The following is an 11,820-nucleotide window of genomic DNA, read 5'->3' on the forward strand; positions in this document are numbered from 1 at the left end:
TGACGTCATTTAAAGGAACCTTCATTCGGCGAGTAGGCGTCGTGGAAGAAGGATGGATCCACGTCTGCTGGAAGAAGATGGCTCCACTCCGCTCCGGATGGATGAAGATAGAAGATGCCGCTTGGATGAAGATGTCTACCGGTCCGGATGTCCTCTTCTGCCTGGATAGGATGAAGACTTCTGCCGCTCCGGATGCCCTCTTTTGGTCCATCGGTGCCCGGCTGGGTGAACACGGCTCAAGGTAGGGAGATCTTCAGGGGGGTAGTGTTAGGTTTATTTAAGGGGGGTTTGGGTTAGAGTAGGGGTATGTGGGTGGTGGGTTGTAATGTTAAGGGGTGGTATTGTTTTTTTTTTACAGGCAAAAGAGCTGATTTCTTTGGGGCATGCCCCACAAAAAGCCCTTTTAAGGGCTGGTAAGGTAATAGAGCTGTTAACTTTTTAAATTTAGAATACTGTAGGGAAATTCTTTTATTTTGGGAGCTTTGTTATTTTATTAGGGGGCTTAGAGTAGGTGTAATTAGCTAAAAATTATTGTAATCTTTTTTTATTTTTTGTAATTTAGTGTTTGTTTTTTTTTGTAATTTAGTTTAGTTTATTTAATTGTAGGTACTTGTAGTTAATTGATTTAATTTATTTATTGATAGTGTAGTGTTAGGTTTAATTGTATCTTAGGTTAGGATTTATTTTACAGTTAATTTTGTAATTATTTTAACTAGGGAGCTATTAAATAGTAAATAACTAATAGCTATTGTACCTAGTTAAAATAAAAACAAAGTTGCCTGTAAAATAAATATAAATCCTAAAATAGCTACAATATAATTATTCGTTATATTGTAGCTATATTAGGGTTTATTTTACAGGTAAGTATTTAGCTTTAAATAGGAAGACTTTAGTTAATAATATTTAATTTATTTAGTTAGATTAAAATTATATTTAATTTAGGGGGAGGTTAGGGTTAGACTTAGCTTTAGGGGTTAATACATTTATTAGAGTAGCGGCGTGGTCTGGTCGGCAGATTAGGGGTTAATAAGTGTAGGTAACATAGCGGCGACGTTGGGGGGGCAGATTAGGGGTAAATAAATATAATATAGGTGTCTGCGATGTTAGGGACAGCAGATTAGGGGTACATAGGTATAATGTAGGTTGCGGCGGTGTACGGAGCGGCAGATTAGGGGTTAATAATATAATGCAGGTGTCAGCGATAGCGGGGGCGGCAGATTAGGGGTTAATAAGTGTAAGGTTAGGGGTGTTTAGACTCGGGGTTCATGTTAGGGTGTTAGGTGCAGACTTAGAAACTGTTTCCCCATAGGAAACAATGGGGCTGCGTTAGGAGCTTAACGCTGCTTTTTTGCAGGTGTTAGGTTTTTTTTTCAGCCCAAACTGCCCCATTGTTTCCTATGGGCGAATCGTAAGCAACGCTGGTATTGAGAGTTGAAGTGGCGGTAAATATGCCTTTACGCTCCCTTTTTTGAGCCTAACGCAGCCCTTCAGACAACTCTAAATACCAGCTGTGTCTTAAGGGTGCGCTGGGAAAAAAAGCTGCGTTAGCTACGCAGGTCTTTACAGACAGAACTCTAAATCTAGGCGTTAGTGTCCTAAAAAAGTGAAAAGTAAATGTCTGTAGACGTCCTTTAGGCTAAGGGCATAACCATAAAACACAATACCATGTGCAGGAGCTCATTGGGTTAAGCAGCTGGTGCTGTGCACAGACCAACTAATTGCAGACCAACTAATCGATTATGATATTCGTTGACAACTATTTTCATAATCGATTATTATTGATTATGCCGATTAGTTGTTGCAGCTCTAAAGCTCTAATATATATATATATATATATATATATATATATATATATATATGTGTGTGTGTGTGTATGTATGTATGCATGTGTGTATATATATATATATATATATATATATATACATATATATCTGTGTGTGTCTGTGTATATGTATATATATATATGTGTATATGTATATGTGTGTGTGTGTATGTGCGTTTGTGTGTGTGTGTGTATATATATATATATATATATATATATATATATATATATATATATATATATATATATATATTTCTGTGTGTGAATAATCTATGTATGTGTGTGTGTGTATGTATGTGCATATATATATATATATACACACAGATGCAAATGTTGAATCCGCCCTCCTGGGTCAACCACCTGTGCTTATACTCCAGTAATACATCCACAACACAAACAGTGAAGACACAGGAAATTTTTCAAAAGTGTAAATATAATTGATGTTTCGGGGATAGGTTCTCCCCTTCTTCAGAATAACTTTAAAGTGTACAAACCACATTTAAATAGTGTTACAAAACAACCCACAATACCTCAAACAGTGAAAAAAGTGCCAAACTTCTGGTTTGACAATTTTGAGCTGTGTATGTGCTTAATTGGCGCTTTTTTCACTATGTTTGAGGTATTGTGGGTTGTTTTGTAACACTATTTAAATGTGGTTTGTACACTTTAAAGTTATTCTGAAGAAGGGGAGAATCTATCCCCGAAACATCAATTATATTTACACTTTTGAAAAATTTCCTGTGTCTTCACTGTTTGTGTTGTGGATATATATAATGTGTATGTGTGTGTATGTATGTATGTGTGTGTGTGTGTGTATATGTATGTATGTATGTATATATATATATATATATATATGTGTGTGTGTATAATTTATATATTATATGTGTGTGTGTGGAGATATATATATATATATATATATATATATATATAATACACACACACATACATTATATATATATATATATATATATATATATATATATATATATATATATATATATATATATATATATATATATATATATATATATACGGTATATAATGTACAGTACTGTGCATAAGTCTTAGGCCACCACCAGCTTTGTTGATTTAGCAAAGTTTTAATGAACATCCATATTTATTTTTTGGTCTCTTTATTAAGATACAAACAGAAAATAAGCAAACTATGTACACTAAATATATAAAAAAAAAAAATTTCAGAACAAAATGGCTCCTTCAGGAAAACGTCAGTATTTTGTGTGACCTCCCTTGGCACTAAGTACATCTTGAACCCTTTTCTTGAGACTGTTCTGACGTTTTTTAAGTAATCCTCTGGTAAATTATACCAGGCGTCTTTCAGCAGTTTGCAAAGTTATTCTTTAGCTTTAGGTTGTCCTTTATTTCTTTCTCTGTCCAGGTGATTCCACACTGCCCCTATATTATTCAGTTCTGGACTCTGGAGACCAGTCCATGACTGTCAAAGTTTTATCAGCTGTTTTATATGATTTCACTGCATTAGCAGTGTGCTTGGGATCGTTACCATGCTGAAAAATCAAACCATTCCCAATCAGGTGCTTTCCAGAAGAAATGGCATGATGAATTAAAAACCTGTCTGTACTTTTCAGCACTCATGATCCCATCAATTCGGACAATATTGCATATGCCACAACTTGACTTCTACTTATTCTTCAAATTTCTTTATAACAGCATGAATACCACATCTTGAGTGTCCAATTTGTTTGATGATTTCCCTTTGAGAGTGGGCTTGCTGATACAAAAGTGTGGTGTGATTTTATGTCTGTCAAATTCTCTGATCTTTAGCATTTTGAATGGAATAATGTCATTGAAAGTTGGTCTTATTAGCAAGCTTCCAATGAAATAAACTCATACCACGCGTGTATGTAATGCTCAAGCATGTCTTGTGCAAACAAATAAATTTAGGACAAATGCAGGTGCTAGCAGTGACATTAATTAGGGTTTCATTCCATTTAGGTGCCAAGTTCCTGCGATTGCTCAAGTGTAAGAAGAGGTCACACTAAATACTTTCCACTTTGGCCTGTAGAAACAGTTTTTTCAGATTTTTTTTAATACTGGATACAAATATCTTGTTTTTTCTGGTTGTATTACTGCAACTCTCTTGGCAGGGCCCTCTACCCACTTGATCCCTAAAAATGTTACCTTGCATACCATGCCTATGTTTGTAGCGCTGCAGAATCTGTTGGTGCTCTACAAATAACTGATGATGATAATAATTATACTATTGCTAAAACAACAAATCTAATGGTGGTCTAAGACTTTTGCACAGTACTGTATGTCTGTATATGTGTGTGTGTATATAGGGCATATTTTGTTGTCCCTTTTTTCCTGATATTCAAGTAAAGACCTGGGATAGCTCTTAAAACTTTGTGCTGCTTGGGTCCAAGAATTAAATTATACCCCCCCTCAAACGGTCCATTAATACAGCCTAAACCGATCTTAGCAGATTAAATTTTTATATGAGAGCATGCTGAAACCCAGCTGATATACCATATATGAGAGTACGTTCTTTAAAAAAAATACACTGGTAGACAGAATGTGCTCTTTCTAATGTGCTGCTCCTGTCTGGGTCCAGTTCTAGAGACGGCCCTTAGACCCCATCAGATAGCTTTGGGGGTCTGTACAGTTAAAAGGTGAGTTACATGTGTAGAAAGTTTATTTTCTGTTTTGTTCTCCTAACTCTTTATTTTACTATTTCCATCTGCAGGAAGATGTTCTTAACACACAGTGTGGATATGATGTGAGATTAAAACTGGTAAGAAGCCCCCCCCCATGTCTGAATAAAGTATATGAGTAACACTTGAAACCATTAATAATCTTCTTCGATTAGGTTTTGTTTTATGAGCTTTATTTAGCTGTGATTTTAACTTGCCTTAAAGCTTCACTGAGATATCTAAACATATCAGCACAGGAAATACAGCTATGAAATATTCTTTTGTAGACTTGGCATCTGTAGGCTAATTTGCCAGAGTGGCATTTAACTTTTTGTTCAGCTAAATAAGCTCTAGAGGTGGTTATTCTAAAGAAGGTCTGAGAAAGATATTTGTAAAATAACTTTTAATAACAATGTTTACTCATTACAGGAACTAGAGCAGCAAACGTATATCTACACCAAGGGATGTGTTGGACAGTTTGAGAAGTGGCTTCAAGATAATTTAATAGTAGTAGCCGGAGTATTTGTTGCAGTTGCATTACTGCAGGTAATTTCATCTCTCTCTGTCTCTCTCTCTGTCTCTCTCTCTGTCTCTCTCTCTGTCTCTCTCTCTGTCTCTCGCTCTGTCTCTCGCTCTGTCTCTTGCTCTGTCTCTCTCTGTCTGTCTTTGTCTCTCTGTCTGTCTTTCTCTTTGTATCTCTCTCTCTCTCTCTCTCTCTCTCTTTCTTTGCACCTCTCTTTATCTCTTTGTGTGTGTGTCTCTCTCTTTCTCTTTGCCTTTCTCTTTCTCTTTGCCTTTCTCTCTCTCTTTGCCTCTCTCTCTTTGCCTCTCTCTCTCTTTGTCTCTCTCTCTTTGTCTCTCTCTCTTTGTCTCTTCTCTTTGTCTCTCCTTCTCTTTGTCTCTCCTCTTTGTCGCTTTCATTTTGTCTTGCTCTTTTTCTCACTCTCTCTTTGTCTCGCTCTTTTTCTCACTCTCTCTTTGTCTCTCGGTCTTGTTTTCTCTCTTTGTCTCTTTCTCGCTCTTTTTTTCACTCTTTTTCTCTCTTTGTCTCTCTTTCTCTTCCTCTTTGTCTCACTCTCTCTTTGTCTTGCCCTTTTTTCACTTTCTCTCTCTCTCTCTCTCTCTCTCTCTCTCTCTTTGTCTCTCTCTCTCTTTTTTCTCTTTGTCTCTCTCTTTCTCTCTCTCTCTCCTGCTCTTTTTCTCACTTTCTTTGTCTCTCTCTCTTTATCTGTCAGTTTGTTTCTCTTTCTCTCTCTTTGTCTCTCCCTCTTTGTCTCTCCTTCTCTTTGTCTCTCCTTCTCTTTGTCTCTCTTTCATTTTGTCTCGCTCTTTTTCTCACTCTCTTTGTCTCGCTCTTTTTCTCACTCTCTCTTTGTCTCTCGGTCTCGTTTTCTCTCTTTGTCTGTCTCTCTCTCCCCTGCTCTTTTTCTCTCTTTGTCTCTCTTGTGCTCTCTTTTTTGTCTCTCTCTCTCTCTTTGTCTGCCCCTCTCTCTCTCTGTTTGTCTCTCTCTGTCTCTCTCTGTCTCTCTTTTTGTCTCTCTCTCACTGTTCGTCTCTCTCTCTCTTTGTCTCTCTCTCTCTCTCTCTCTCTCTCTCTTTGTCTGCCTCTCTCTCTGTATCTCTGTTTGTTTCTCTCTGTATCTCTGTTTGTCTCTCTCTCTCTCTCTGTTTGTCTCTCTTTGTCTCTCTGTCTGCGCCTCTCTCTCTGTTTGTCTCTCTCTGTCTCTCTCTCTCTCTCTCTCTCTCTCTCTGTTTGTCTGTCTGTCTCGATCTCTCTCTCTTTCTCTCTCTTTCTTTCTCTCTCTCTCTTTCTCTCTCTCTCTCTCTCTCTCTCTCTCTCTCTCTCTCTCTTTGTCTCTCTCTCACTCTCTCTCTCTCTCTCTCTCTTTGTCTCTCTCTATCTCTCTCTCTCTTTGTCTGTCTGTCTCTCTTTGTGTGTGTCTCTTTCTCTTTTTCTCTCTTTGTGTCTTTCTTTGTCTGTCTGTCTTTGTGTCTTTGTCTCTCTCTCTCTCTTTGTCCGTCTCTTTGTCTGTCTCTCTCTCTCTCTTTGTCCGTCTCTTTGTCTGTCTCTCTATCTCTCTCTCTTTGTTTATCTGTCTCTCTTTGTCTCTCTCTCTTTCTCTTTGTCTCTCTCTCTCTCTTTGTCTGTCTGTCTGTCTGTGTCTCTCTCTCTCTCTGTTTATCTGTCTTTCTTTGTCTCTCTCTCTCTCTCTCTCTCTGCCTCTCTGTGTCTCTCTCTCTCTCTCTTTGTTTGTCTCTTTCTCTCTCTTTGTCTCTGTGTGTCTCTCTGTCTTTGTGTCTCTCTCTCTCTCTTTGTGTCTCTCTCTTTGTTTCTCTCTTTTTCTTGGTGTCTCTGTCTCTTTGTCTCTCTCTCTCTCTCTTTCTCTCTTTGTTTGTCTCTCTCTCTCTCTCACACACTTTTTTCCCTCTCTCTCTATGTCTCTCTCTCTCTATGTCTCTCTCTCTTTATGTCTCTCTCTCTTTATGTCTCTCTCTCTTTATGTCTCTCTCTCTTTATGTCTCTCTTTCTTTATGTCTCTCTTTCTTTCTCTCTTTCTTTCTCTCTTTCTCTCTTTCTTTCTCTCTCTCTCTCTTTCTGTCTCTGTCTCTCTCTCTCTTTATCTCTCTCTATTTGTCTCTCTCTCTCTTTGTCTCTGTGTCTCTCTCTCTCTCTCTTTGTGTGTCTTTCTCTCTTTGCTTCTCTCTTTTTCTTAGTGTCTGTCTCTCTCTGTCTTTCTATTTGTCTATCTTTCTCTTTCTCTCTCTCTCCCTCTCTTTGTCTCTCTCTATTTCTCTCTTTGTCTCTCTCTCTTTGTCTGTCTCTCTCTCTCTTTGTCTCTCTTTGTCTCTGTCTGTCTGTGTCTCTCTCTTTGTGTCTCGCTCTTTTTCTGTGTCTTGCTCTTTTTCTTTAGCTCGCTCTTTTTTCTTTAGCTCGCTCTTTTTTCTTTAGCTCGCTCTTTTTTCTTTAGCTCGCTCTTTCTTTTTCTCGCTCTCTTTTTCTCGCTCTCTTTTTCTCGCTCTCTCTTTTTCTCGCTCTCTCTTTTTCTTTTTCTCGCTCTCTCTTTTTCTTTTTCTCACTTGCTCTTTTTCTTTCTCTCGCTCGCTCTTTTTCTTTTTCTCTCTCTTTCTCTCGCTCTCTCGCTTTCTCTCTTTCTCTTCCATATCTATATTATATAAATACACACACAACTCAGTCCAAAGGCAAAGGGGTACCGTACACAAATGTATTCTTATGAAAAAAGGAGTTTAGTGATTAAAAGCTTTTTTAAATTTAAAATGAATTTAACTGTAGAAGTTGGGTGCTTCCTGCCAAGACTTATTGGCTATGTACTTCTGGCTAAAGCATATTGTCAGATATACTTCCTGCTGATGTTCTTAGGCTGATACAAACTCCCTAAAAATGCTTACTTGGCTGAGAGCATTTTACCTAACTGCTAACGAGCCCTAGGAAGTACACAACTCATACAGCTGCATTAGTTTCAAATTTAATTTAAAACATTTTTAACTCGCATTTTCTTTCAAGCTAAATTAAAAAACTGTTAACGTGCTGCTTTTTAATATGGATAATAGAAAACATTTGAGTATAGCATTCCAATGAGACTGTGCAGGGTTGTCTGCTTGTCCATCCTAAAGTTTGGGGACCACCATGCACCATTTCACTACATTTGACTTTGCAGTCCTACGCTACCTCTCCCTCACAGTGCTTCTCTGCTCTGCCACTGGCTTATTAGTAATACAATATCTCCCAGTACCACTGTTGTCTCAAGCAGACAACCGTAGTGTTGTGAGTAATTGAAAAGTATATTGGAGGATATTTGCAGCAATACATTTGTTCATGTGCATCACAACAGTGAGTGTAGTGCTGGTATTTGATTCATCGAACAGCCCTATTTTGTCTGGTATTTATTCCGGGGGCTGTATGTGTGGCTACATTTGAAGCATGTATCTTTAAGTCATTTTTTGTTTAATTTTTAAACTTTGTTCCTTTGACTCTGCTAACACGAAAAACTAATGAAAACTGCTGTAAAATGTTAAATTTGACATTTATTTCTCAGATGTTCTCAGGTTTGTTTCTGGCAAATGTAAATTGTGAATATCACAAACTTCACCTCAGATGTAGACAATATTCTTCTGTCTTATTGATCCATTTATCACAACAGTTGATCTGTCTATGTTGTTGCTATTCAAGTTGGGGCTTACTGGCTCCTCTAGTGGTAAACAGATTAAACTATTTTACTATTATCCCACCACATAAGCAGAGCACGTAAATGTTAACACTTCTCTTTTGTCTCGGAAACCATTAAAAATTCCCTGTTTGTCTCCCTACAAGAAGAATTAAGAGTGCTGTAAAGTATTTGTATTATCTATACTGGCTGCTAAATGTTACCCTTTTTCTCTTCCTTCAGATTTTTGGAATATGTTTAGCTCAGAATCTTGTCAGCGATATTAAAGCAGTGAAAGCAAACTGGTGACTAGCTGCCCTGCACACCCCAACACCACACCCTCTCTAACCCTGGTAGCCTGCCTTTTTGGGACTGAACTTGGATATCGTACAGCCACCCTTGTTGGCATGGACTTGCTGCAGACTGGGTGGGAGGCGGAGCTGATGGGGGCTATATAGTTTTGATTTTGTTTTCTGCTCTACTGTATTATGGGATTTTAGACCGAGTGAGGGTGGCGTTGTGTTTTGTGCCACAACCCACCACGTCCAACGTGAGCTTCCTTCCCTCCCTGGGCATGGAGGGGCTGGCACTGGAAGCGGAAGTGTAAATAAGTGCATGTGAACTATAAGAAGGCAGTGCAACTGACTGTGATTTATATTTATATATATCTATATTACAAAATGAAAGGACATGAAGCTCTACTGCTGTTGGATACCCCTCATGACTTTTTATTTTTTTGTTCAGTCTATGAAGATGGGTGATGCCGTGCAGGCCAGAAAGCTTCTTGTATTGTCTCACACTGGAGAAACTACAGATTAACCCCTTTAGCTTCCAGAGCTGCCTATGTATATTTTATGTTTTTTTTTAATATTCTGTTTTGTTTGCCTCGAGAAGAATGTTGGTGCCAACCATGACAGTAATTCAATGAAGCAGTAATGTAGTGAGGCGACTAAATTCTAAAGAAAGTGAGATTGTTATATTGTAATTGTAATACTCGTGGAAATGCTTGTACCACTGAAACTGCCTCAGGGTTCATTAATGCCCTATTAGGATGCCTATAAACCAAACCTGCATTGTAGCAGCAAGGGAGCCAGTTACATAATGCACTTGCACAGGTATGGTATTTTTTTACATTCTTTGTCTTTTACTGCCTTGTTTTAGCTTGCGACACAGAAGCTGCCATTACTGTTGTAGGTCAAAGCATATTGTAGTCCCTGTTCTTGCTCACCTCTTTAAGGGAGCAGGTCCATCCACTTCTGTTTTGTGCACTAACCTAGAATCCTCATGAGCACTGTAACATACACGTCTCCCTCTGAGACTTTGCAGATATGTACTACTGTTTGCCTTGCTGCTTCAGGCTTCTTCAAATGTTGTCAAGGCTTATGGGCATATATGTTCCCTTGTTTTTTAAAAGTATTCCTGTTACAAGTCTTAGTGACCAGAAAGCTATTTGTAGATGGTGTCAGACAGGCTCCTGGGACCAAGATATTTACTTTTTTTTTTGTCTATGCCAGTTTTATTTATTTCAACCATCTTTCTGTTGTTTTTTTTTATTGCTGCATATTTTATGGACCAATTTTTTGATGGACGCGCTACCAAACCTAATGCTTTCCCTTTTTTGTTTTATTTACTTGATGAAAGAAGTTTTTAGACCAAGAACACTTATTTTATCATGACAAATTAAACCAGTTACAGGATGATAGAAAGCCTGACTACTCATTTTGAATGCTGATCTTAGTGTGACCGGATCCACTTGTCAGTCACATTTACTCATCTGTATTCAGGAAACAGATTAGTTTACTGACGAGCACAATGATATAACCCCCTCTCATATGGTTTTACACATAGCTAGCTTGTAAGGCTGTATAGGTTTGGGTAGGAAGCATTCTATCAAGAATGGGATCACCGATACATAAAATCATATACCTCAAAGTACCAGGTGTGTCCATGACAACAAACCAAACTTCTGTAGTATAATAAACTGCCAAAAACGTGATTCTGCTTGGGAATTGTAAATGCTGAAATGACCATACTCCTGCAATGCACAAGTGTAGAGAGATGAGGAACTTCTGCACAGCTGTGAGTCCATGTCTCTTTAATTATCCTGACTCCAGCAATGAGATAGATACATTGCTGTGCAATGAGAGAGAGATGTATTATTTGAAATGATCATTATTACCGTATTCTTAAATCCTTGGAATAAATTTGTCAACAACTGATTTCCTGCAACTCCCCTCCATTTTAAAGTATTGTAGCTTTTTTCAGCTTGAGAGTTTTATATGATATTGATCCAATCTCTTAGTAACAGAGTGGGAATTTTTTTTTCCCCCACAAATTGTTACTGGCCCATCTAAACCTAATGTACAATGGAAATTCTTCCTTTGATGGCTCAATCTATAAAAAGGATTGGAGCTTGTTTAAAAATCTGCTGTGCTGCTTTCATGTTTTAACATGTCTCCCTCAAAATTGTGAATGATTTCAGGTGTATGCAAATCTGAAAAGACTTTGGTGATAACTCACCCATCGTTCCGTCCGCCCGTCAGACTGACAAGCAAAAAAAAAATCAGGAATTCAAACTAAAATGTTACTGTAGACATTCTACATGGAAAATAAAAGTCTTTAAACCTTGTGTCTGTTACTTGTGGTCTGTAAATGTAAAGGAGAAAGTCTGGGTTTTTGTATTTTTCTTAAGTAAATCTGATTGCACAAGAGTATTCCACAACAACAAAAAAATAAAAAATAGAAATGTCAGTCCAGGTGAAAGACCAAAATGTTGAATAATTATTTTATTAGAACTAGTCCAGGAATGTGGATAGAGCATTGGTCATGATACAAGTTTATTACATGTTTCAGGGTAGCAGAGAGTATTATGTACCCGATAAGTTAAAATTAGTAGGTGGGCATACACTTACAGTTTATGGCAGGAGGATGAGAAGATCAAAACATGGACCTTCATCAGGACCCAAATCACAATGTTAGTCAAATCCAAAATCAAAGTCCATACATGAGCAGGAACAAAAGGAACAATCACTTTCTGCTCTTGTGCAACCAATTGAGAGCAGGACTTGTCAATCATTTCGATAAGATTTGACTGCAGCTAATTAACTAGTGTTTCAGGCCCTCTAGTGCGAGCCTGAATTGCTTGGTCCCCCCGAAACTGCATCCA

At 37.8% G+C, this 11,820-nt stretch overlaps 1 protein-coding gene across 1 annotated transcript in view; it reads left to right on the plus strand.

The window, feature by feature from the left end:
• The window catches only part of TSPAN17 (tetraspanin 17), a 244,598-nt gene extending 233,315 nt beyond the window's left edge, over window positions 1–11,283 (plus strand). Inside the window, exons 6-8 of the mRNA XM_053717045.1 lie at window positions 4,545–4,592; window positions 4,921–5,037; window positions 8,898–11,283. Of these exons, the coding sequence (XP_053573020.1) occupies window positions 4,545–4,592; window positions 4,921–5,037; window positions 8,898–8,963 (231 nt within the window). The 3' untranslated portion in view covers window positions 8,964–11,283. The remainder of the gene's footprint in view (window positions 1–4,544; window positions 4,593–4,920; window positions 5,038–8,897) is intronic.
• The last annotated feature ends 537 nt before the right edge of the window (window positions 11,284–11,820 follow it).

The sequence above is a fragment of the Bombina bombina genome, chromosome 6 (genome assembly GCF_027579735.1).
Source record: "Bombina bombina isolate aBomBom1 chromosome 6, aBomBom1.pri, whole genome shotgun sequence".
Lineage (NCBI taxonomy): Eukaryota > Metazoa > Chordata > Amphibia > Anura > Bombinatoridae > Bombina > Bombina bombina.